Below are 23958 nucleotides of genomic sequence, written 5' to 3'. Positions count from 1 at the left end.
CTCTCTGCACAGCTATACTATTGCCAGCTGTCGGCCAGTCAGAGGCCAGCAGATGACGTCGGCCTATGACATTAGCTGCTGACCTCCGATTGGCCAGCGGCTGGCATTGGTATACATTAACATTGAATGTGCATCCAATGAAATAAATTCAAATGAAGTAAAGCACTGACGTCAGTGACCCCCATGACTGGGCTGCGATCATCAAGGAACCTGCTGGCCGGATGACAGGGCCACATGTTTTAGACCACTGCTCTATGCTCTATCTATTACATAAGAGTTTAAATTTTATGTGTGATACAGCCCTCATGGTCACCATGACCTTGTTTTGCCCATTTGCTGGAACCCCTTCCTGGTACCATTACGTCATATCTCAGTAAGGGATTAAGAAAATAATGTTATCGTTTCCATCTAGGATTCTTGACATTTATCTGAGACTGCAGTTTGGCAATAAATTGCAGCTGCAAGTGTTTAGTCTGCTCTAATGACATGTAAAACCCCAAATTCTCTATAGTTATTTAAAGCCATTACTGCCCGCGGTCGTGAAGGGGTTAATAAAGTCCTATATTTATATTACTTGACCAGGGATGTAACTTTACTGCCTAAAATGCATTTGATTGTCCTGGCCATAGTAACGGCTTTCAAACAATGCCCCCTGCTGTTTCTTACTGCAGCGGACCTTTGCTTGACCCCAGGGGTTGCATTGCCAATCCCCCTCCATGCTCGTTGTGATTAGCTGTTATGTTTCACGCAAAATAAATGCCTAAAAAAGTTCAATCCAGCTATGATCGGTGCTTCAGGAGCACCGATCATTAGCTGGAGGCCAGCAAACACTTGGGGTCACTTGTGGGAGGTTTCCACTATTTAGGCACCTCAGGGGATCTCCAAACGCAACATGGGATCCGCTAATGATTCCAGCTAATTTTGCTTTCAAAAATTCAAATGGCGCTTCTTCCCTACGAGCCCTGCGGTGCGCCCAAACAATTGATTTCCACCACGTATGAGGTATCTGCATATGTGCTTTTTTGTCCTGATACCCTCGTGAAAATGCAAAAATGTATGGCTAAAGTAACATTTTTGTGTTTAAAAAAATAAATAAAATCTTCATTTTTTTTCCTTCCACATTGCTTTGGTTCATGTGAAGTATCTAAAAGGTTTAAAAAATTTCTTGGATGTGGTTTTGAGCACTTTGACGGGTGCAGTTTTCAGAATGATGGCGCTTTTGAGTATTTTCTGTCACCTAGGACTCAGTCACTTCAAATTTGATGTGGTCCCTAAAAGAATGGTTTTCTAAATTGTTAGAAAAATTAGAATCTGCTGATGAACTTTGAACCCTTCTGACTTCCTAACAAAATAAAATTTTGTTTCAAAAATTGCGCTGGTGTAAAGTAGACATGTGGGAAATGTTATTTAGTAACTGTTTTGATTGACATATCTCTCATATATGTGCATAAAATTTCGAAGGTTGAAAATTGCAAAATTTTAAAAACTTGTCAAATTTCAGAAATATTCAGATATAAACGCAAAAATATCAGCCTAAATTTACCACTTAATGAAGTATAATATGTCAGAATCACCGGAATCCATTGGAGCATTCCAGAGCTATACCGTATTTTTCGGACTATAAGACGCACCGGACCATAAGACGCACCCTGGTTTTAGAGAAGGAAAATAGGAAAATTAAAATTTTAAGTAAAAATGTGGTCATGACACACTTATGGGGCGAGGATCTGCTGCTGACACTGTTATGGGGGTGATATCCCCAAATTCTCTACTAAGGTACCCCATCTTGGTAATGATCCTCCTGCCTTGTGTATATATTTATGTCCCTCATCCTGGTATAGCCCCATCTTGCTATATACTGCATCCTGGTATGTTCTCCCATCCTGCTATATACACTATCATCCTGCTCATATACCCCCATCATCCTGCTCATATACCCCCATCATCTGCTCATATACCCCCATCCTCCTGCTATATGCCATCATCCTGGTCATATACTCCCATCATCCTGGTATATGGCCCCATCATCGTGCTCATATACCCCCATCATCCTGTTCATATACCTCCATCATCCTGCTATATGCCATCATCCTGTTCATATACCCCCATCATCCTGCTCATATACCCACATCCTGCGGCACACACAAAAAAAATAAATAAACGTTTACACTCACCTTTCCTCGTTCCACGCAGCGTCGCTCCTCCTCCTGTCTGCCGGCAGTGCTGTGTTCAGCCGGCCACGTTCCCTGCAGCACTGCGATGTATTGTCCTCCAGTCTGCCAGCGCGGCTGTGAAGAGACACGTGCGCACAGCGATGACGTCATCGCTGTGAGCACCGCTAGTCTCCAGTCCACACAGCGCGGCAGGCAGACTGGAGGACATCGCGGTGCTGCAGGGGAACGGTGAGTACATTGATTCACTGCACCCCGTGCTGATGATGATGCGCGGGTGTCAGTGAATACAGCCGAGCATGATCACTCCAGGCTGTAGTTGCTAGAGGTGATCACGGCCGGCTGTTAATTATGCACGCGTCCCCGCCCATCATCCCGCCCACCTATCAGCCCCGGCTTCAGCGTTGAGAGATGGGCGGGAGGATGGGCGTACCGTCCATAGAGGCAGACCACGCCACTGTTACGGGGCCCGTGAGCTGGAGGCAGGAGGGGGCCCGCAGCTGACAGCCCAGGCTCCTTCCCTTCACCCCCCAGCTCACCGGGCCCCAGGGGGCGGGGCCGACATTAGGCAAATGAGGGGACCCGAGTCGCACTTAGAGAGCTGCCGTGTCTCCTACTCTGCACTGATGTATGTGATCGGTGCAGGACAGGAAATGTACTATGGAGGCTGCGGTGAAGGACCTGTCATCTAACTGATCATGTGCCTGATCACATGACCAGTGAACATCTAGGTCCTGCTGTTCAGCTGCAGCAGCCTCCGTGCAAGTCCCCGTGGTTTCTCTCCTGCTCTTCACTGATCAGAAACTGCAAGATGAGGTAATGTATTGTGTGTAACTGTGCATGTAATGTCTGTCTGGATGTCTCTGTCTCTTTCCCTGTGTCTCTCATTCCCTGTCTCTCTCTCTCATTCCCTATCTGTCTGTCTCTGTCTCTCATTCCCCATCTGTCTCTCTCTCTCTCTCTCTCTCTCATTCCCTGTCTCTCTCTCTCTCTCATTCCCTATCTGTCTGTCTCTCTCTCTCATTCCCTATCTATCTCTGTCTCTCATTCCCCATCTGTCTCTCTCTCTGTCTCTCATTCCCTATCTGTCTGTCTCTCTCTATCCATCTCTCCACCGGTATCATATTACCTCACACAGAAGCTTCTTAAGCTGGGTTCACACATAGCGACGACGACGTCGCTGCTAAGTCATCATTTTCTGTGGCATAGCAGGGACGTCCCGTCGCTGTCGCTGTGTGTGACATCCAGCAACGAGCTGGCCCCTGCTGTGAGGTCGCTGCTCATTGCTGCATGTCCTGCTTCATTTTTTGCTCGTTGCTCTCCCGCTGTGAAGCACACATTGCTGTGTGTGACAGCGACGAACTGAAGTGAGCAGGGAGCCAGCTTCTGGCAGCCTGCGGTAAGCTGTAACCAAGGTAAGTATCGGGTAACCAAGGGAAGCCCTTTCCTTGGTTACCCGATATTTACATTAGTTACTAGCACCGCCACTCTCACGCTGCCAGTGCCGGCTCCCTGCACACGTAGCCAGAGTACACATCGGGTAAATAAGCAAAGGTTTGCTTATTTACCCGATGTGTACTCTGGCTAGGAGTGCAGGGAGCCAGCGTTAAGCGGTGTGCGCTAGTAACCAAGGTAAATATCTGGTAATGGTTACCTGATATTTACCTTAGTTACCAAGCGTAGCATCACTTCCACGCATCGCTGCTAGCTGGGGGCTAGTCACTGGTGAGATCTGCCTGTTTGACAGCTCACCAGCGACCATGTAACGATGCAGCAGGGATCCTGATAAGGTCAGGTCGCCCGTCGTGATCGCTGATGCGTCGCTATGTGTGAACCCAGCTGTACACTAGCAATGCCCTTTGTTGCCTATAATAACCAATCACAGCTCCTATTAATGACCTCACCTACTAGCTCCATTGACTTTAATGTAAGGAATTTTTTTGGAGAGTAACTGTAAGGGCGGCACGGTGGCTCAGTGGTTAGCACTGCAGCCTTGCAGCGCTGGGGTCCTGGGTTCAAATCCTACCAAGGACACCATCTGCAAGGAGTTTGTATGTTCTCCCCGTGTTTGCGTGGGTTTCCTCCCACACTCCAAAGACATAAAGATAGGGACTCTAGATTGTGTGCCCCAATGGTGACAGTATTGCCAATGTATGTAAAGCGATGTGGAATTAATAGCGCTATATAAATGAATAAAATTATTATAATTATTATTAAGACACACGGCATGAAAATCTGAGCGAGTGGGATGCGATAAAACATCGTATTCCACTCGGACAAACATTAGCCTATGTGCCAGCGCATATGAGCGATTATTTTCTCGGCCCCAATCGGACCGAGAAAACAATTGCAGCATGCTGTGATTGTTATGCGAGACTCTCTCGCACCCATTCATGTGTATTGGGCAAGAAAAGAATCGCACTGCACTCGCGTTACACCGGTGTACCGCGAGTGCCGTGTGAGAATGGCAATATCCGGCAACGGAGGAGAGAGATATAAATACCTCCCTCCCCTCCGCAGCACTGGCCCGCCCCTCCTGAGTGCCGGCCTGTCCCCTGCAGCTGAGGTCCGATCGCATGACAGTCGGCTCCTGCTGTGCTCCCAGCATGAGCCGAGTGACATGCGAGGATCACAGTAGTGCCCTGTGTGGCCCCAGCCTAAAGCGCAGGGTTACATTTTCCTCTCAAAAAATAGTTTATGATGTTCCCTGGGTCACATGAGGTTTCTGTGCAAAATATCGTGATTGTAAATGAGACGGTGCAGGTTCCTATAGCGGACACACATACAGTGTGTATATATATATCTATATCCACACACACATACACAGCTTTATATATTAGATATACACATATGGCTGACGATTCTGTCTGGGGTTCGTCATTTTAATGACCCAAAAAAATGGTGCATGCAGCTTTTTTCGGGCAGTCAAAATGACGACTAGCGGTTAATGTTTGATTGGTGTTTGCAGAATTGGAGATTTTCCAAGAGTGATGGTGGATTGTGGAAGGTTGGAAGTCAGTATGCTAAGGAGGATCTCAGCTCCCCCGGTAAAGGCATCACCTGGGTCCTCTCTCTGGGGGACGGTGCAGGGAGGGCAGCTCCATGTTCAAAGAGGCAAAGTCCGGCAATAGAACAAAAGTTGTTTCCAGCATCATGGCCAAGAAAAGAGGTTAAAAAGCAATTTTATTCCATAACTTGTGCAAATACAACAGGATATGTCTAAAGCGGGCTTTATTTTGTGACGCACATCCGGCCGCTGTAGCGATCTCGTTGTGTGTGTGACTCCTAGGAGTGATTTTGTATAATTGCAAAAACGTCCAAAATCGCTCCTCATTGACATAGGGGTCCATTCTCAAATATCGCTGCTGTCGCGTGGGCGAAGTTGATCCTCGTCCCTGCGGCAGCACACATCGCTACGTGTGACGCCGCAGGAACGAGGAACCTCTCCTTACCTGCCACACGCCCGCAATGAGGAAGGAAGGAGGTGGGCGGGATGTTATGTCCCGCTCATCTCCGCCCCTCCGCTTTGATTGTCCGGCCGCTTAGTGACGTCACAATGACGTCGCTGTGATGCCAAACGTCCCTCCCCCTTGAGGGAGGGATTGTTCAGCAGTCACAGCGACGACGACGACCAGGCAAGTGCGTGTGACACTGCCGTAGCGATAATGTTCGCTGCGGCAGCGATCACCAAATATTGGCATAACGATAGGGGCGGGTGCTATCACGCTCTCCATCGCTAGCATCAGCTAGCGATGTCGCAGCGTGTAAAGCCCGCTTAAGACTAAGAACCTCTGTTAGGTGTGAAACGCGTCAGTCATTGTTTTATACTTCGTGGACGTCCATCCAACCTAGTGTTGGTTTTAACCTTATGGAATAAAATTGGTTTTTAAACTTTACTAGGACGTGATGCTGGAAACAACTTTTTTCTATTGACGAAGGTTCGAGGGGTAGAGTCGGAGCTGTGGTGGAGTCTGATGGGGGCTTGAAAATTTTGTCAGTTTCGGGCCCGGAAATTCCTGCAGGCAGCCCTGGCTGGAGGGGCACAGGGTGGCTGTCTGCAGTGTGTGCGTTTTAACTTTCATGTATCATGACCCCGGGGCCGTCACCAAGCAGCTGATTAACACCGCTGGGAGACGGCACTGTTGGTATAGCTGCAGACTGGCCAACGCAGAGATTCAGAGGCGCCCACACTGCACACTGTGCGCGGCCTGTGCTGAAGAGGAGGGAGTGGCCAGGCAGCAGAGATGCCAGGAGGAGAACAGCCAATCAGGAGAGGGGGCAGATGCAGGAAAATGAAATGATGAAAAGGAAAAGAGTGCAGGAGTGAAGGAGTAGAGACCACAAAAAAAAGAGAGAAAAGCAAACAGAGAGCAGAAAAACAGTGAGAAGCGGAGAACAGAAGGAATAGAAAGAAAAAGCAGAGGACAGGAGGAGCAGCCAGGAAGACTCACAGGAAGTGCATAAGGGAGGCCTGAGCCACCATCATCATCTCTCACAGCACAGGAGCAGGTGAGTATTATATTGTACAAATGTCTGCCTGTAATACTACAGAAAAACTGCCCTGTGCTGTGCCATCACTCTGTGTGTGTGTGTGTGTGTGTGTGTTGCCCCTGTGCCAATACTGTGTGCATGTTGCCACTGTGTGTGTGTTGCCCCTTTGCTGTGCCGTGTGTGTGTGTGTGTGTGTGTGTGTGTGTGTGTGTGTATTATCCCTGTACTTTGCAGAGTTTTAACATAGATCCTAGGGCTATAAAGAGTCATAATCCTTACCATTAAATGGGGGAGACAGATGTGAAAATGTATATTGTGTGTAGTGAGGGGCACGAAGGACGACATCCCTGCTTTAGGCCAAGGTCACATATTGCAGATTTTTTAGGGATTTGTGGTGTGAACCCACTGGTCTTGGTGCAGTGGCCTTTGCTCAGTAACAGGACGGTGGTTATATTCAGACTCTATGTGGTGATATTTAGTCATGGTGTGGCGGCATTATTTTGCAATGTAATACATTGCAAACCTTTATATGTTGGGTGTTGTTTAGTAACACTATGTAGTAGTATGTGTTATTTCTAACTATAAGCCGCCCCTAATGATGCATGCCAGCCCCCAATAACATGTATAATGATTATTATGATAATTTTTTTTGTTTGTTTGTTTTTTATTGGTGGGCGGGCCCCATTCAGACTTTTGCTATGGGGCCCCATGATTTCTATGTATGCCTCTGGGCGGGAGGATGGGCCTGCATATGTAATGAGCGGGCCCACGTGGTCACGGCAGGCGCTGCTGGTGCCTGCTCGTGCCCCCGATGACCCGCAGCACGCTCATTACCCGCAGCCATGCCCTACATTCAGACCATTAGACGCACCCCTCACTTTCCCCCAACATTTGGGGGGAAAAAAGTGCGTCTTATGGTCCGAAAAATACGGTAACTTGCCAAAGTGACACTGCTCAGAATTGCAAACAATAGCCCGATCATTATGGTGTTTTAGTGGCCGGGAGTGAAGAGGTTAACCTAGAACTCACCTCTTTTAATGTGGTGTTGTGTTTTGTTTTTTTTTTCAGACATGAAACAGCAGCATGTGATAGAAACTCTAATTGGTAAAAAACAGCAGCTTTCCTTAGCAACACAGGTTGTGAAGATGATTTTGAAGATTGATGACATACGTAGACCTGGTGAAACAGAGGAATAGTAATGCTTCTGACGCTAGTAGCCAATAAAGTGTCCAATCATTTATTTAAACACACTGGCTTCTATCTACAAAATAAATTTGCATACTTGCTATTCTGCTTTTGTGTGAATATCGTGTATTTTAATGCTACTACTCTTAGGCCTTGTGCGCATGCTGCGTTTTTTGCCATGTTTTTGGGTGCAGTTTGCTGCCCAAAACTACATGCATTGCCTTCCCCAGCAAAGTCTGTGAATTCAAAAAAGCTGTGCACACATTGCTTCTTTTTTGCCTCCAGTTTTGATGCAGAAAAAAGAAGCAGCATGTCAATTGTTTTTGCGTTTTGTGCCTGCGTTTCGGAGGACTGGAAGATTAATTCCCCTCCCCCCCGCTGCCTCGGGGTCGGCGGTGGATTGATTCCCGGTATGTGGCCAGATGCTGGTCCCCATATAAAGTCCATGGGTACCAGAATCCGGCGCAAAGGGGTAGGAGCAAGAGCTTCATACTCTCCAACCACCGGGACGGCTGTCACACTGCTCCCGCGGCCTCTCATTCATTTTCCGGAGGCGCTCATTAGGCTCATACATATTCACTGCACCTGCTCATTAGGCTCATACATATTCACTGCTTCACCCGCTCACCGGTGGCTGTGATTGGTTGCAGTCAGATGTGCCCCCACGCTGAATGACAGCTGCCTGACTGCAACCAATCACAGATGCCGGTGGGCGGGTGTATATTATACATTAAAATTTAAAAAAAAAAAAAAAAAAAAAACAGCGTGCGATCCCCTCAATTTTGATACCCAGCCAAGATAAAGCCACACGGCTGGGCGCTGGTACTCCCTGACTGTGGAGGCCTATGGTTATTAGGCTGCCCCCCGCCTATAAATATCAGCCTGCAGCTGCCCGAAATTGCTGCATCCATTAGATGTGACTGTCACAGCACTATACCCGGCTCTTCTCGATTGCTCTGGTGAGGTGACAATCTGGGTAATAAGGAGTTAATAGCAGCCCATTGCTGCCACTAAAGGGTGCTTTACACGCTGCGACATCGCTTGCGATCTAGTTAGCAATGTGACAAGCTAGATCGCAGATAGGATTTGCCGAGATTGCACATAATTCATTTTTATAGCGCCGGTCATATGTGCGATCTCGGCAAATCGTATGTGCGATCTGGCGTGTTACATCGCTAACGAGATCGCTAGCGATGTCGCAGCGTGTAAAGCACCCTTAAATCCTAGATTACTGATGGCAGGCGTCTGAGACACCCCATCACTAATTTGTAAGTGAAAGTTAACACCCCATAAATAGCGATTTTCAAATAAAAGACAAAAAATCTCTTCCACCACTTTATTAACCCACAAAACACCCCTCCAGGTTAAACGTAATCTAAACAAGGTCCCACGACTCTGCAAGCACTGCTACATCTAACAATCACAGCGAGTGGCCATAGATCATGACTGCCCACTGTGAGGTGACTCACTCAGGTGAGTCCTCCACCTGTGTCTTGCTTCAGTTGCGGCCTAATTTGCGGTCACAGGTGGAGAACTCCAGCTTTGACAGAAAATCACCAGAGTGACTGAAGTGAGCCACGCGATCTACACTGCCGCAACACCCTGTGGCACAGCTATGTCGTCAGGGGTTCACCTGAGTTCAGACTGAACTCTGTTGAACCCGTGACGTCACTGACGCGACATCTGTGATAGTGCAGGGCGCACGACTGTGACGTCAGGGGTTCACCAGTGTTCATTCTGACACCCTGTGGCTGCAACTAACCTGAGTGATATCACATTGCTTACTTCAGTCACTCAGGTGATTTGCTGTCACAGGTGGAGGACTGTAGCTGTGGCTAACCTGAGTGACATCACCGCTGATAGTGCAGCTCACTTAACTTGCTGTGCGGAGCTCACAATGGGCAGGCATGATCTATGGCGCTCGCTTTGAGCGTCAGATGTAGCAGAGCTGGAAGCGTCCTGGGACCTTGTGTGGATTACTTCGCCTGGAGGGGTGTTTTGGGGGTTAATAAAGTGGCAAAAAAGGGTGCTTTTTGTCTTATTTCAAATAAATGACTTTTGGGGTGTTTGTAAGTGAAAGGAAAACACACACAGATTAGTGATTGAGTGTCTTATAGCGATGGGCTGCTATTATCTCCTTATTACCCCGATTACCATCGCACCAGGGCAACGGGAAGAGCTGGGTCCAGCGCCAGAATTGGCGCATTTAATGCATGCACCACTTCTGGGGTGGCTGTGGGAAGCTATTTGGCTGGAAAGGACCAAATAACCATGGTCCTTCCCACCCTAATAGCTCCTAGTTGTCTGCTGCAACTTGGTTTTAGAAAATGGGGGGGACCCCGCTAATTTTAAATCAAATAATTTAAAATAAATTGAGGGGATCCCACACTTTTTCATAACCAGCCAAGGGTACAGCAGACAGCTGAGGTTGCAGCCTGTAGCTGCTGCTGTTCCTGTGCTGGATATGAAAAATGGGAGGACCCCACGTCATTTTTTCACCAAAATATTATAAAAAATACAGCTGGTCAAGCTAGCTATCCCTCTATCGAGCTATTCTGTTATTTCTTTCTATCTATTCTAGCTGTTCTTTTTATTATTTATTTTATGTTATTTCTATCTATTATATGTTTTAACTATTCTTTCTATTTTTTTCTATCCATTCTAGCAATCTATCAGTTAAAAACACTAATGAAGAACTAAAGCAAATAGCCAAAAATAAAATGTAAATTTTATTTGAAATAGTTAAAATACAAGGTGCAAAACAGTTATTGAAAGAGGCAGGACAACACAGCAGGGTAGAGCTAAGGAATGCAGCTGCACAGAAGCAGCTTACACAAAGCTTATATGACACCAGGAGATTGATTCACACCTGTGATTTCTTTATTCTATCTGAGGAAGCACCAGCAGGAGGAGATGCCAATAGGTGTGCTATGCATTAATCTATTTGTTTATTGACACTGTCCTTTGCACTATTGCATTCTCAATGAATTTCACACTATTTCTATCTGGTGTCTCAGTGTCACTGGATGCAGATGCCATTTTTTTTCTCTTTTAAAAAAGACGGGAAAAAACGTACCCATCATTGGACCAAAAAGGCACCGAAAAACGGTAAAAAAGCATGTGATTTTTTAATGCGTTTTCTCAGCCAGAGATGTTTTTCCCTGCAGAAACAAAACTGCAGTGTGCGCACATACCCTTACACTTGCCACCATTTAAAGGCCACTTATTGACTACATGTAAGCAGATAGACTGTTGTTTGATAGCATGTTTAAATAGGCCAACTGCACTTTCAAGCTCATGGAACAATTTTTAGTTTCATCATTCTGTCTATATAGAGCAGTGTTGCTCATTTACAGTCCCCAGGAACCACCAACAGTGCAGGTTTGTGGGATAGCCTTTGTATTGAATCATAGAATGGTAGAGTTGGAAGGGACCTCTAGGGCCATGGGGTCCAACCCCCTGAGAGTGCAGGTTTTCCCAAATCATCCCAACTATATATTTATCCAGCTTCCGCTTGAATGTTTCTATTGATGGAGAGCTCACAATCTCCCACAGTAGCCTGTTTCACTCTGACTGCGCTCACTGTCAAAGTTTTTGCTAATTTCTAATCTGAATCTCCTTCCTTTTAGTTTCATCCCATTGCATCTTATACTTCTTTGTGCTAATGAGAATAGTGTAGTTCCCTCTGCACTGTGACTTCCTTTCAGTTATTTCTAGACTGCTAATAAATTTCATCCCATTGCTTCTTGTGCTAATGAGAATAGGGTAGTTCCCTCTGTACTGTGACTTCCTTTCAGATATTTCTAGACTGCTAATAAATTTCATCCCATTGCTTCTTGTGCTAATGAGAATAGGGTAGTTCCCTCTGCACTGTGACTTCCTTTCAGATATTTCTAGACCGCTAATAGGTGATAATTTAATCCCCTGCACAGGGGATGAGATGATTCTATCACCTGTGCAATACCAAAGATATCCCGAAAACATGCACTGTTAGTGGCTCCTGAGGAATGGAGTTGGTGGACACTGTTATAGAGTATGATTGCTCTCGTCGGCACAAATCCTATTTACATGGCATGGGCTGCCAAGAAAGATGATTTTGTAGCCAGTTTAAAAATGTAATTTGACGAACAAGCATTTTTCTATTTCCTCAGGTGATTGGCATCCTGTTTAGACAGGCCTATGGGAAATAAACATCTTTAGGAATGCTCATTCTTGATAATCCAGTATAATTATTATATTTGATCATGTATCTCAAAATGGTGGTAGGTTGATGGTGGAACTTGAGGCCACACCTGTCAATCAGTCTCCAATTGAAAAAAAATTGCACAGGAAGAAATTTTTCTATGTCTTTAAAGCAGACACGAAGAGACACAGAGGCACACTGATGGAGACATATAGGGCACAAGGACACAACTCAAAGAAACACAGGGGAAAAAAACCCTGAGACAGATGTAGGGAAACAGATGCATGCATACTAGACAATGACCAAGACACAAGCTCACAGATGCAAAGAGAAACAAGAACACTGACACACAAGGACACAGACTTGGACCCAAAGACACGAAGACCGAAAAACACAGGAAAACACGGATGAAAGGATTGTCGTGGAAACCTTGCTATACAAAAAAAGCTATAGGAGAAAGACAAATGGTCTCACACGTTTGCCAGTGTTAACTAAATCAAGTTGGTCGATCGATCGGAGAACAAGGACACACACACAGCCAATTGTGTCAGTGTGCTAGGCTTGTCTGAACCTCAGATGCCCAAGACACTAGTTTTATTACTATCACAAAGAAAGGGGCATGACTTAATAGATTACCTTAAATGGGTATATAGGTTGAAAATAACAAAATCGTAAATTATGGATCCTACTGCATTCCTAAAAATCTAGTTCTGTCCAGTTTTCTGGACCTTCATTAACAAAGACATTTGAGACAAAAGCATCTTTATAACAAAGAGTACACCCTGTGTTATTGCTTTTATGAATAACACTTATGAAGCTAATATAAAAGTACAAAATTATCAAAGATATATAGATATATAAATTGCTTAAATGATAATCAAACTTAATATAAAATATTAACCATAACAATTCCTCCCTTTTTATTATTTACAGACAATTTATCCACCAGCTATATCCCCATGCTGTGACAGCATGGAGGGGCCAACCCCGTTCACCGATAGATATCTTGTTTGTAAACTTCATCATATATGTTTACCAAGGGAGCACTTTGATGTTTTGCAGATGTGTTAACTGACGGCCTGTGATGTTTGATCTTACGAGTCTCTTTACATAATGTTGTCACAATAAATATACCAATTCTTGCAGCTACATACACTAGTAGTATCAACATTCCCATCTGTAGGATGCCTTGCAGAATGCCCATCAGCCACCCACCTATACCCTTAAACCAATTAGCGGGATTAAGAAATGAAAAAGTATTGTTCCACCAAGAGTCCTTGTTTTCATGGTGTTCCTGTAACCATTTATCCCTCATTTCTTTAATTATTTCCATCTTGGCCTTTACTTGAAAATTTCCTTTGGGATCTATGTAGTGGCAACAAGAAGGGCCTATTATCTGACACACCCCACCCTCCTTAGCAGTCAAGTAGTCCAATACTATTGTATGCTGATTAACCACCGTAATAATCTGAGCCTGTACTGCATTGGTCTGGTTTACTATCCCCAGTACTTCCCATATCTGGTCATCTAGATAGTCAGTCGATTCCACTAATTTATTCCACATTTGTATTATAAAAGGATAAATGAACATACTACTAAATAATCTATTTGCTACCCCCATTTCCACTATATGAGGTCTACCATTTTGTCTAGGTTCATCGTCTGCAGCTCGCCTATATAATGAATGTTTGGGGACAGCATTTATATCTAGGTCACCATGAGGTAGTATGAAAGTAGCAGGCGTAAGGCGTGCTAAGATGCAGGTTCCCTCTGCACCGGGAGGAAGCCATTTATAAGCCTGATGGCCACAGACTAGATATAAATCCTTAGGCAGTATACAGGGTATGATGTCGGTGGGTCTCCCAAGACAACGTACATAAGTCAAAAATCCTTGCATCGAAGGTTTAGCACACCAAGTTCGATTGTTTTGGAAACCGACCTCATTCCCCCGGCATGTCTTAGACTCAAAGGGGTAATTAAATGGGTCAAGTCGTTCACAAGTCTGTGCCGCATCTATAAACCACAGTTCACTATTATTCAAAAGTCCATGATTACGTTTCTGGAAACAACGATCATCACGAATAATAGAAGTGCTCTCACACCTTTCCCAGTCCTTGGAGTGTGGGCATCGCAGGCTTAACTTAAGTCCTTTTACTGGAATTTCACCTACTGGAAATTTCTTAGTCCTATGTGTTATGAATTTACCTTCCACAAGGTCTAGCTCATACCAACATTTTAAACTTCCTGTAAGATTTATCTGTAACCATGGGCTCTCCACCCACCCCGCAATTTGGATCGGAACCACATGGCTGCTGGTGAGGTTTCCTCCATTATAGTGGACGGAATCAAAAGTCTCTTCGTGGAAACAGCTATAGTTGAAAACCTCATATGGAGTCAGAGGCACAGCGAGATATGGCATAGAATTAGAGGCTATTGGGCTATGAGTGCATATCCAGCAGTTCTTAGGGCGGTCTCCAGAGTCCATGTCTCGGAGCAAGACTTGGTGATGCTTTATCAGTTTATTATTCCAGTCCTCCTTTAGCTCCTCATTGAGAGACCAGGCAAGGGACACAATTGACATCAGCATGGTCCAGAGGGGCAGGGTCATCATTTCTGCTTTTACCAGGGTTCAGGATCTTTTTGCAGTGGCTCGCATGGATCCAAGTGTCTTTGCCTTCGAGCTTGACAGAAGTGGCAGTGGTCAGTATCACTTGAAATGGCTCACTGTATCTAGGTTCCAGTGGTCTCCTTATGTGTCTCTTGACCACAACCCAGTCTCCTGGTGCCAGTGTGTGTGTGCCACGTATACAGTTGGGGTCTGGGATGGAGGAGAGAACACGTTTATGAGTGACATTCAAATGTTTATGCAACTCAAGGACATACCCAGTGAGAGTACCATATGAAGCCTGCAATTGCTGTGGAAAATACAATCCTGTCTTAGGAACACCACCAAACAGTATTTCATATGGGGACAGCTTCTCTATACCCCTTGGGGCAGTTCGCACTGAAAACAATGCGATGGGCAAACAATCTACCCAGGACAAGTGTGTTTCCTCCATGCACTTCTGGATTTTTAATTTAAGGGTACCGTTAAGGCGTTCCACCTTCCCACTACTTTGTGGGTGATAGGGAACATGGAAAGCCTGTTCTATCTGCAAAGTAGCCATGATCTGTTTCATTAATTCCCCAGTGAAGTGAGTACCCCTGTCACTTTCTATGGTTTCGGGAACCCCATATCTGCAAACCACCTCACTTATCAACTTCTTGGCAGTAGTTTTTGTATTTGCTTTGGATACTGCCCAAGCTTCCGGCCACCCAGAGAAAAGATCAATGCATACCAGGGCGTATTCATAAGTACCCACCTTAGGTAGCTGTGTGTAGTCCACCTGCAGTCTCTGAAACGGGTAATCTGGTTTTGGTGTGCATTTCTGTGGGACTCGAATAGGCCTACCGGGGTTATGTTTTGCACAAACAAGACATCCCTGAACATACTTTGCAGCCGCATTCGGGAACCCTGGGGCACACCAGTTTTGTAACACTACTGCACACATCACACCCTTTGAATTATGCACCGGGGAATGTGCAAGGGCAGCCATCATGGGGAACAGGCAGCGTGGGAGGCAAATCCGGGTGTTTACCTGCCATACCCCTGACTCTGACCGTACAGCGCCCACTTTGACCCACGCATTCTGTTCGTTTGAGGGGGCCTGGGTCTGGAAGACCTGCAACAGTTCACGATCAACGGCCACTGGGGCCGGTACGGTGCCAGCCTCCTTTGCTGTAAGGGGGCACCCCGCACTCTCGGTCACTAAGCTCCCTGAGAGGGCTATGTCTGTTATGGCCAGTATGTCTGTCAGAGGTAGTCTTGCTGCTTCTTTAGCCGCCTTGTCGGCCAGTGCATTCCCTACTGCAAGGGGAGTTTGTTCCCGTGTGTGTGCCGATACTTTGACTAAGGCTGCCCTTCGGGGAAGGGTGAGTGCTGTCAGTAGCTGCTCTACCGCCTGCGCATTCTTTATGGGTTTGCCAGCAGAGGTCAGGAAATTACGGCTTCGCCAAATGGCGCCAAAGTCGTGTGCTACCCCAAAAGCATATTGTGAGTCAGAAAATACATTAATCTCCTTACCTCTTCCCAGATTGCAAGCTCAGCCTCTTGCGCAGAACTGCTGGAGGGGAGTGGTTCTTTTATTACTGCCTTACCATCGTGGACTACTGCATACCCGGTGATGAACCGTCCTTGATCATTGTCCCAAGCTCTGGAACCATCTACAAAATACTCAGCTGAGGGGTTAGTGAGTGGTACATCAGTGATATTTGCCAAGCCCTGTGTTTCTGCTTCCATCAATGCCTGACAGTTATGTTCATGTGTCATGTCTACCTTAGCTTCCACATCTACTAATTTGCAAAATAGAGGCATGTCTTGGCTCACAGTCTCTCCCTCTTCCCCATCCTGAACTTTTCCTCCCTTTTCTAAATCCACTGGTAATAGTGTGGCTGGATTTAGAACATTACAACGTTTGATAACAATATGAGGGGGTGTGAGAAGGGATACTTCATATTTTGTCAGTCTGGATGCTGACAGATGGCGGGTCTGAGCCTGTTGGAGTATTTCAGATACAGCATGAGGAACCTGAATTGTGAGAGTGTTGCCTAACACTATATCCTCTGTCTTTTTAACGAGTTCTGAAGCAGCCGCCACAGCTCGTACACATGAAGGGGAACCCATAATGACTGAATCTAGAGTTACAGAGTAATATCCTACAGGGCGTTGTCGCCCACCATGTTCTTGAGTGAGGACGCCAGATGCATGGCCTGCCTGTTCGTGACAGTAAAGAGTAAAAGATTTGTCATAGTTTGGGATACCAAGAGCTGGTGAGGCAGAGAGGGTGGACCTGAGGGTGTGGAATGCATCAACTGCTTCAGGGCCAATAGTAAAAGGTTCAGTTTTAAGGCATTGGAACAATGGGGCCATGACACTAGAGGCATTTGGAATCCAAAGCCGACAATACTGGACTAGGCCCAAGAATGCTCGTAGGGACTTAGTAGATCTGGTGAGAGGTACTTTTAGTATTGCCTCAATCCTCCCTGGGCTGAGATGCTTGATTCCTGGAGACAGGCAATGCCCCAGAAAGATAACTGTGGACTCACACAATTGGAGTTTGTCTTTTGAAGCTTTGCACCCATTTTCTGCTAGAAATATCAACAGAGATTGGGATTCAGTTTGACATAACTGATCTGTGGTACAACAAAGGAGGAGGTCATCCACGTATTGTAACAGAACAGTAGAAGAATCAAGGGGGCACCAGTTATCTAAGACTGTCTTTAAGGATGTGGAGAACAAAGAGGGCGAGTTAGCTGCTCCCTGAGGAAGAACTGCCCAGGCGTACTGGGTACCTCTATGTGTGAAAGCAAAATACGAGGTACATTCAGTGGACAGACAAACAGAGAAAAAAGCATTGGCCAGATCAATTACTGTAAAACAAGTAGCTGTACTGGGGACCTGATTCAGGAGAGTATGTGGGTTAGGCACAAGGGGAGTATCCACTATGGTTACTGCATTGACCGCTCGGAGATCATGAACCATACGATAAGCGACTGGCTGCCCAGGTGGGGTTTTCTTTTTGACTGGGTACAGTGGGGTGTTAAATGGGGAGGTTATAGGGACAATAAGACCTTTTGTCAGGAGCTCTTGGACATTTTCATGTATTGCTGCATCCTGGGCAGCACTTAACGGGTACTGCTTTATACAAGGGGGCTGAGCACCTGGTTTAAGTTTTACAGTCACTGGGGGAACAGTTAGTTTTCCCACATCAAGTTTGCTATTTGCCCACAGTTTGTTGGGTACATTTTCAAGCCAAGTTGGCAGGGACTGGGGTTTAGAGTGGTCAGTGTCCAGGGTAGTGGGAATAGTCAGAGACAGGAGACTACATAGAGTGCCTTCATCAAAGGGGGTGGTCATCTTGGGGCCATTTGGAGTGAATTCTATGCAGGCTCCAATCTTCTGTAACACATCTGTCCCTAACAAATTAAAAGGTACATCAGGGGAGACTAAAACCTGGGTCACAATTGAAAGTGAGCCATGCAAATTCAGTCGGAGAGGCTGAGTCATTTGTAATTTAGTAGGTCGTCCCTCTACCCCTTCGCAAGTCACAAATTCAGGCGACAATATGTCCTCAGGAACATGTTCTTGCATTAATACTGTACGGGCTGCTCCAGTGTCTACCATAAATGTAACAGTTTGTCCCTCCCCCAGAGAAATAGGAACAGTAAGTGTAGGTCCCTGAGGGGTGACAACGGGGCAAAGGGAGACATCTGGATTGCCAGTTTCCTATGGAGGAGTCAGAGTAGTAGCTGTTGACTTCGTGGGACATTTGGCAGAAAAATGCCCTTTTTGCCCACAAGACCAACATTCTACATTGCTGTAGTCTCTATCCCCTGATTGTCGACAGTTTCCCCCTCTCCCCCTCCCCCTTCCTCTTCTGGGCTGCATAGGGGCCAAATTAACCCTTTTTTTTGACATGGCTTCTAGTTCAGCACCCCTGGCTATTTCTTTCAAATCAACCCATTGCATATTGCGCCATTCTGGGCGACTAGTACGCACAGCAGTCTGTACTATAGGTCTAAGGCCATTCATGAAACACTGCAACAATAATTGGCGATCTTTATCATCATTATGCTCATACCCAAAATCTAACCATGTTTGTTCTAACACAGAAGCATATTCTGAGACTGACTGCGTTTTGTCCTGCACTACAGTCTGCAACAGATCTTGTTTCTTATCCTGTTCTGCACGAGCCCAGTGCAGCAACCTCTGTACAAATTCTCGTCCTGAATCTGTTGTGTTCTTAATAGCAGGTTCCTGCCCTGGCATCATTTGAGTAATTTCCATGAGTAAGGGGTCGCTCCCTTTCTGTAAAATGACTGAAACAAGATCATCCCACGTGGCCCGATATGCCTCTTGGACACCCTGGAGGCGCGTTCTAAATGTAAGGGCGGTTTTTCGGGGATCGGGGAGTTGAGTAGCAAGGGCAATAAGCTCACTGGGGGACCAGGGCCGATATGTTTCTATTGGCCATACCTGAGGGTGATGGTGTACTGGTTGGTTATTCCCATCCACTCCCGGGGGTGTAAACTGTACATGACTTGTGGTCCTCATTGGGAACAGAGGCACCTTGTGCATTATTTCTGGGCGTGGGGACCCACAAGACAAACAATAGTTAGCCCCAGGGGAGTTCTGTTGACCACAAGACCTGCATGCCCATCCCTTTGATCCTGTATAAGGTGGGGGTGCCGAAGGGGTTGTAGGTTTTACATTCAGTATAGGGACTTCAAGAGTTTCAGGGTTTTTAATACTATCATAGATTTGATAGACAGTACCATGCTTGGTTTCTTCTGATTTATGCTCACTCCTAGAGAGACGCTTGGCTACATCTAACCACATCCTAGCCTGTTCAAACTTGTTCTTATCTTTCAGCCATCCTTCCCAGTTGCAAATACACTTCTCCCATTCCCCCTCTTCTAGATTACCCCACTTGCCCATACCAAATTTCTTCAGTATAACTTCACATCCATCTACTGCTTCCTTTCCTTTCAGCCTCTCCACTATCTCACATGCTGGAACTGGGACAATGGCCTTTGAGTTAGTGAATTCCTTACTGTTGCCAGTCCCCATGACTGCAACACCTGTGCCTGTGCTGAGTTAACCGTAGAACTCCTTTTAGCACAGCTTGAGTCTCTCAGACTCTCAATTTAATCCTGTCCCAGTCTCCTTCAGGACTCGCAAGACGGATTCTAAGGAAGCACTAACACCGGTTGTCCAGCCCTGTGAGCTAGAGAGATTCTGACACACAACCAAATGAACAGCAATACAAACCCTACTACACCAAAAACAATTGTAACAGTCTCTATGGGTTCATATAACATTTCCTGAGGTAATCTATAATTATTCAATAGCCGCCTCTGCAGCTTCTCAGTCAACTGAATCAATTCCTGGACAAAAGAAGGATGTCACCCAGGTGGGGGCGTAGTGATGTGTATTTACTACCCAGTTCAAAAGCTTTCCTTCAACTCCCTGTAATGGCACTGCATGACAATTATATCTACAGTAAGTTTTACTTCTTATACTGTATATTTCCTGGTCTGGGTAAATAGGCTGAGCAAAAACTTCAACTACTATGATTTTTCCTCTCTTGAGTTCACACAAAACAGAACACAGACACTGAGGACAACGATTCTGATTCATCAACACAACTTAACAATACGTCAGTTACACAATCCACACTTCCACAGTCGCTGGTATTAATACTCCTGCTGTATTCAGGTCAAAGCTGCATTCAGCACCTCTTTCAAGAGAGTACCCTTATCAATTTACAGGAGAGATTCAATACCCTCAGAGTACTACCTTACCATGAAGGATTCCTCTGTTATGGACAATTATACTTCCCTGATCCTGATAAGGACCGATTTTTCTCTTCACCACATGTAAAGGAACACACCTAACGGGATCCCTTATCAATCAGAGACCGTAGTCCCTTATTAGTCACTCAAAGATCAATCAGTCCCACATTCAAGGATCCTCATAGTTTACAACCGCATCAGTCCAGACATAACAATCACATAGACAATGGAGACAACATATAACAATCCTCCGACTCCTGAAATATACAGGTAGAACTGCGGAGGTTCCTGTCCAGAATCGTTGGGCAAGGTTGGTTACTTGTCACTTCATTCAATTTTCATTCATCCATCATTCAATTCAATTATACATCTAAAGACACATTGATACATAGAACAGAGAAAAAAAAAATAATTCAAAGACTGGCAAAGGTTCAACAGAAATTGTCTTGTTAGGACCACCAATTACCCGTCCCAGAGCCCTCTAGGTAACACTGAATTATTTGTAACACAATGGGTTACTCACCGCGGTTTTATTCAGTGGTCCCCAGAGAGATCCTTGTAGTCGGGTCCAAAGAAGGTCCAGTTTGACAATTCCCGGGTTTCGGCACCATGTAATGTCGTGGAAACCTTGCTATACAAAAAAAGCTATAGGAGAAAGACAAATGGTCTCACACGTTTGCCAGTGTTAACTAAATCAAGTTGGTCGATCGATCGGAGAACAAGGACACACACACAGCCAATTGTGTCAGTGTGCTAGGCTTGTCTGAACCTCAGATGCCCAAGACACTAGTTTTATTACTATCACAAAGAAAGGGGCATGACTTAATAGATTACCTTAAATGGGTATATAGGTTGAAAATAACAAAATCGTAAATTATGGATCCTGCTGCATTCCTAAAAATCTAGTTCTGTCCAGTTTTCTGGAGCTTCATTAACAAAGACATTTAAGACAAAAGCATCTTTATAACAAAGAGTACACCCTGTGTTATTGCTTTTATGAATAACACTTATGAAGCTAATATAAAAGTACAAAATTATCAAAGATATATAGATATATAAATTGCTTAAATGATAATCAAACTTAATATAAAATATTAACCATAACAGGATATAGATGAAAATTCAGTGATGCAAAGGGACAGAGATACAGAAAGCAGACACTAGACTCTAGGCCATTGAATCTTTGTCTGAGACTGAGACCGACAAAAACATACACAAGAATGGAGACAAAAAGACAATGTATAGACCGCAAAATACAAGGTATCTTAATAAGTAATCCTATGTTTATATGTGATAAAATAGAACTAAATGGGGATATATAACATAACTTTTTTAATTCTAGAAAAATCTGATCAATGGACCTGAACCGCACTACAAGCAGAAACCCCACCTAATTTTTCGAGTGACACATACCAAAAAAAATAGTTCCAAGAAGGGCAATAAAAGCATGAATTCAATCACTTGTATACCACATACCAATATACTGAAACCAATTCCTGCATCAAATATATATTCATAAATAAGCAGGCATTATATCTCACATGGAGGCTCACAGTTTTCAGTAAGTTGAACAGTCTTGCCACAATTATGCTGAGACATTTCTTATTCTTATCCAATGGTTCCCTCAGTACCGATGAATCTACTGGTCGTTCTTGTAGAACATTATCCCAGCCAGCAAGTGAGGGTCACTGAGCTTGCGGGGGTCCAGTGAAGTGCGGGGGTTGCAGGTAAGTGCATAATTTAAGCACAATCTCATAGTTGTGATAACTGTGTAATTGTTAGACACAAATCCCCTGATAAAATTTTGTTTTATCTGTGATACTTTGGAAAAAAAAGTGTCTTGTGATTTAATTAGTAGTAGCAGCCACAGCTGTGTCTAGAATCTTATGGAAACTACTAGTAGTTCTTGTAGAACTACATATCCCAGCCAGCAAGCGAGGGTCACGTGAAGTGCATAGTTTAAGCACAATCTCATAGTTTGACACGAGCATAGTTTGAAGTTATCTTTAGAAGTTTCACATTGTTTTTTTCTTTGTCTAGTTTTATCTGTACTGTTTATCCCCATTTAATAGGTGGTCCATGGACAATGCTACCAGGTGTGTATCTTGTTGAACACAACTTGGACATCAGTAAATGGCCAATTAAAGGAGTGACCAAGATACTAAAAAATATCAATCTTTATTTATTTTCCAATAAAACACTAAAATATAGCATAAAGGTACCGGCAATAAATAGAGAGACGCAGACAGTTAATGCATTAAGTCCCTATAAATAATCCAGGACTTTTTTAGAATTTAGAAAAAACACATCAAAAACACCAGGTGAATGTATATTAGACCTGAGCCAGAAAAATAATCATTCATTAAGGACAGGTGCGACTCCGTAATTCTATCCGTGTTGATGATAATATAATATATGCCACATTAATTCATTTTTACTAATTAGTACCCCATCCAAAATTGCATACCCATAGGTAGGGATAGAAAAATGTATGGATATAAGGTTCCCACCACAGGAACCCAGGCATAAACGCCTAATGGATATGTAAAAGACACAGAGAACACAGAGGCGCACAGGTCATTAACCATTCACAGTATAAGAAAGGCAAATAGGACAATGAGATAAAGATTCAATTACATCACCTGGGGATTGATAGACTGCTGCTACCCTCACACTCCGACACGTGTTTCGCAATAGCTTTTTCGAGGAGCGTGTCAGAGGTGAGGAGCAGGCTGGTTAAAAAGAGCAGAGTGGCCAATGTGAGGGCAGACACCGATCACATGCTCCGATCAAAGCCGGAAGCAACATTGATCCAATTAACGGCGCATGGCAACAATCACCATCACCGCTGAATGCAAAGAGCCTCCAAGACGCCGCGATCACGTGACCGTGATGTCATGACCCACATGTTAGTGAGTCATGGCAACCACGGGACGCCATCTGACGCGACGGAAGGAAGCCGGCGGTCGGCTTTGCAGGCATGCGCACTGGATCACTAGATACACTTAGAAGACGGCAAAGTAATACAAAGAGCTGCTCCGACCATTGCATATTCAGTATAAATAACTTTAAATACAAGCACACTACAGTCCCTATATTAGTTTACTGCAGACCACATACATGAATACATATAGTTAGATATTAAAATGGACATAGACTACACTATACAACAATATACCGCTATATATACTACCCCATATTAACTTCTAGATAGAGATCATTATATTATATACCAAGTCATATAGCGGAAATACAAAGTACCAAACTTCAAATGTTAATTTACTCCCTACAATCAGTACACAGAACTATAAATTCCTTTTTCATATCTGACATAGAATGTTCCTGAAGGGACAACACTGCAGCCATTATATCTGAATTTAGGACCATACGTATACATATATTAGGTCAAGCATTATAGCACACTGCGTAGCAGATAAATACAAAATTACACATCCAACTTGTATTATAAAAGGGAAGAGGGTGCATATAAATTGAACAATACATCATAACCGGAGCAGCATGGCAACAACAATT

The 23958-nt window shown here is 44.7% G+C and overlaps 1 protein-coding gene across 2 annotated transcripts in view; it reads left to right on the top strand.

Annotated features, from left to right (window-relative positions):
- Positions 1-7955, top strand: part of CCT5 (chaperonin containing TCP1 subunit 5) — a 422120-nt gene extending 414165 nt beyond the window's left edge. Inside the window, exon 11 of one of the 2 annotated variants that reach the window (XM_075331906.1) lies at positions 7731-7955. In XM_075331906.1, the coding sequence (XP_075188021.1) occupies positions 7731-7858 (128 nt within the window). In that variant the 3' untranslated portion in view covers positions 7859-7955. The remainder of the gene's footprint in view (positions 1-7730) is intronic. The other variant, XM_075331907.1, reaches the window with a different exon arrangement.
- Positions 7956-23958: the final 16003 nt, after the last annotated feature.

The sequence above is a fragment of the Anomaloglossus baeobatrachus genome, unplaced genomic scaffold (genome assembly GCF_048569485.1).
Source record: "Anomaloglossus baeobatrachus isolate aAnoBae1 unplaced genomic scaffold, aAnoBae1.hap1 Scaffold_103, whole genome shotgun sequence".
NCBI lineage: Eukaryota > Metazoa > Chordata > Amphibia > Anura > Aromobatidae > Anomaloglossus > Anomaloglossus baeobatrachus.
The sequence above is the reverse complement of the archived record's forward strand: the minus strand, read 5'-3'. Positions and strand labels throughout refer to the sequence as shown.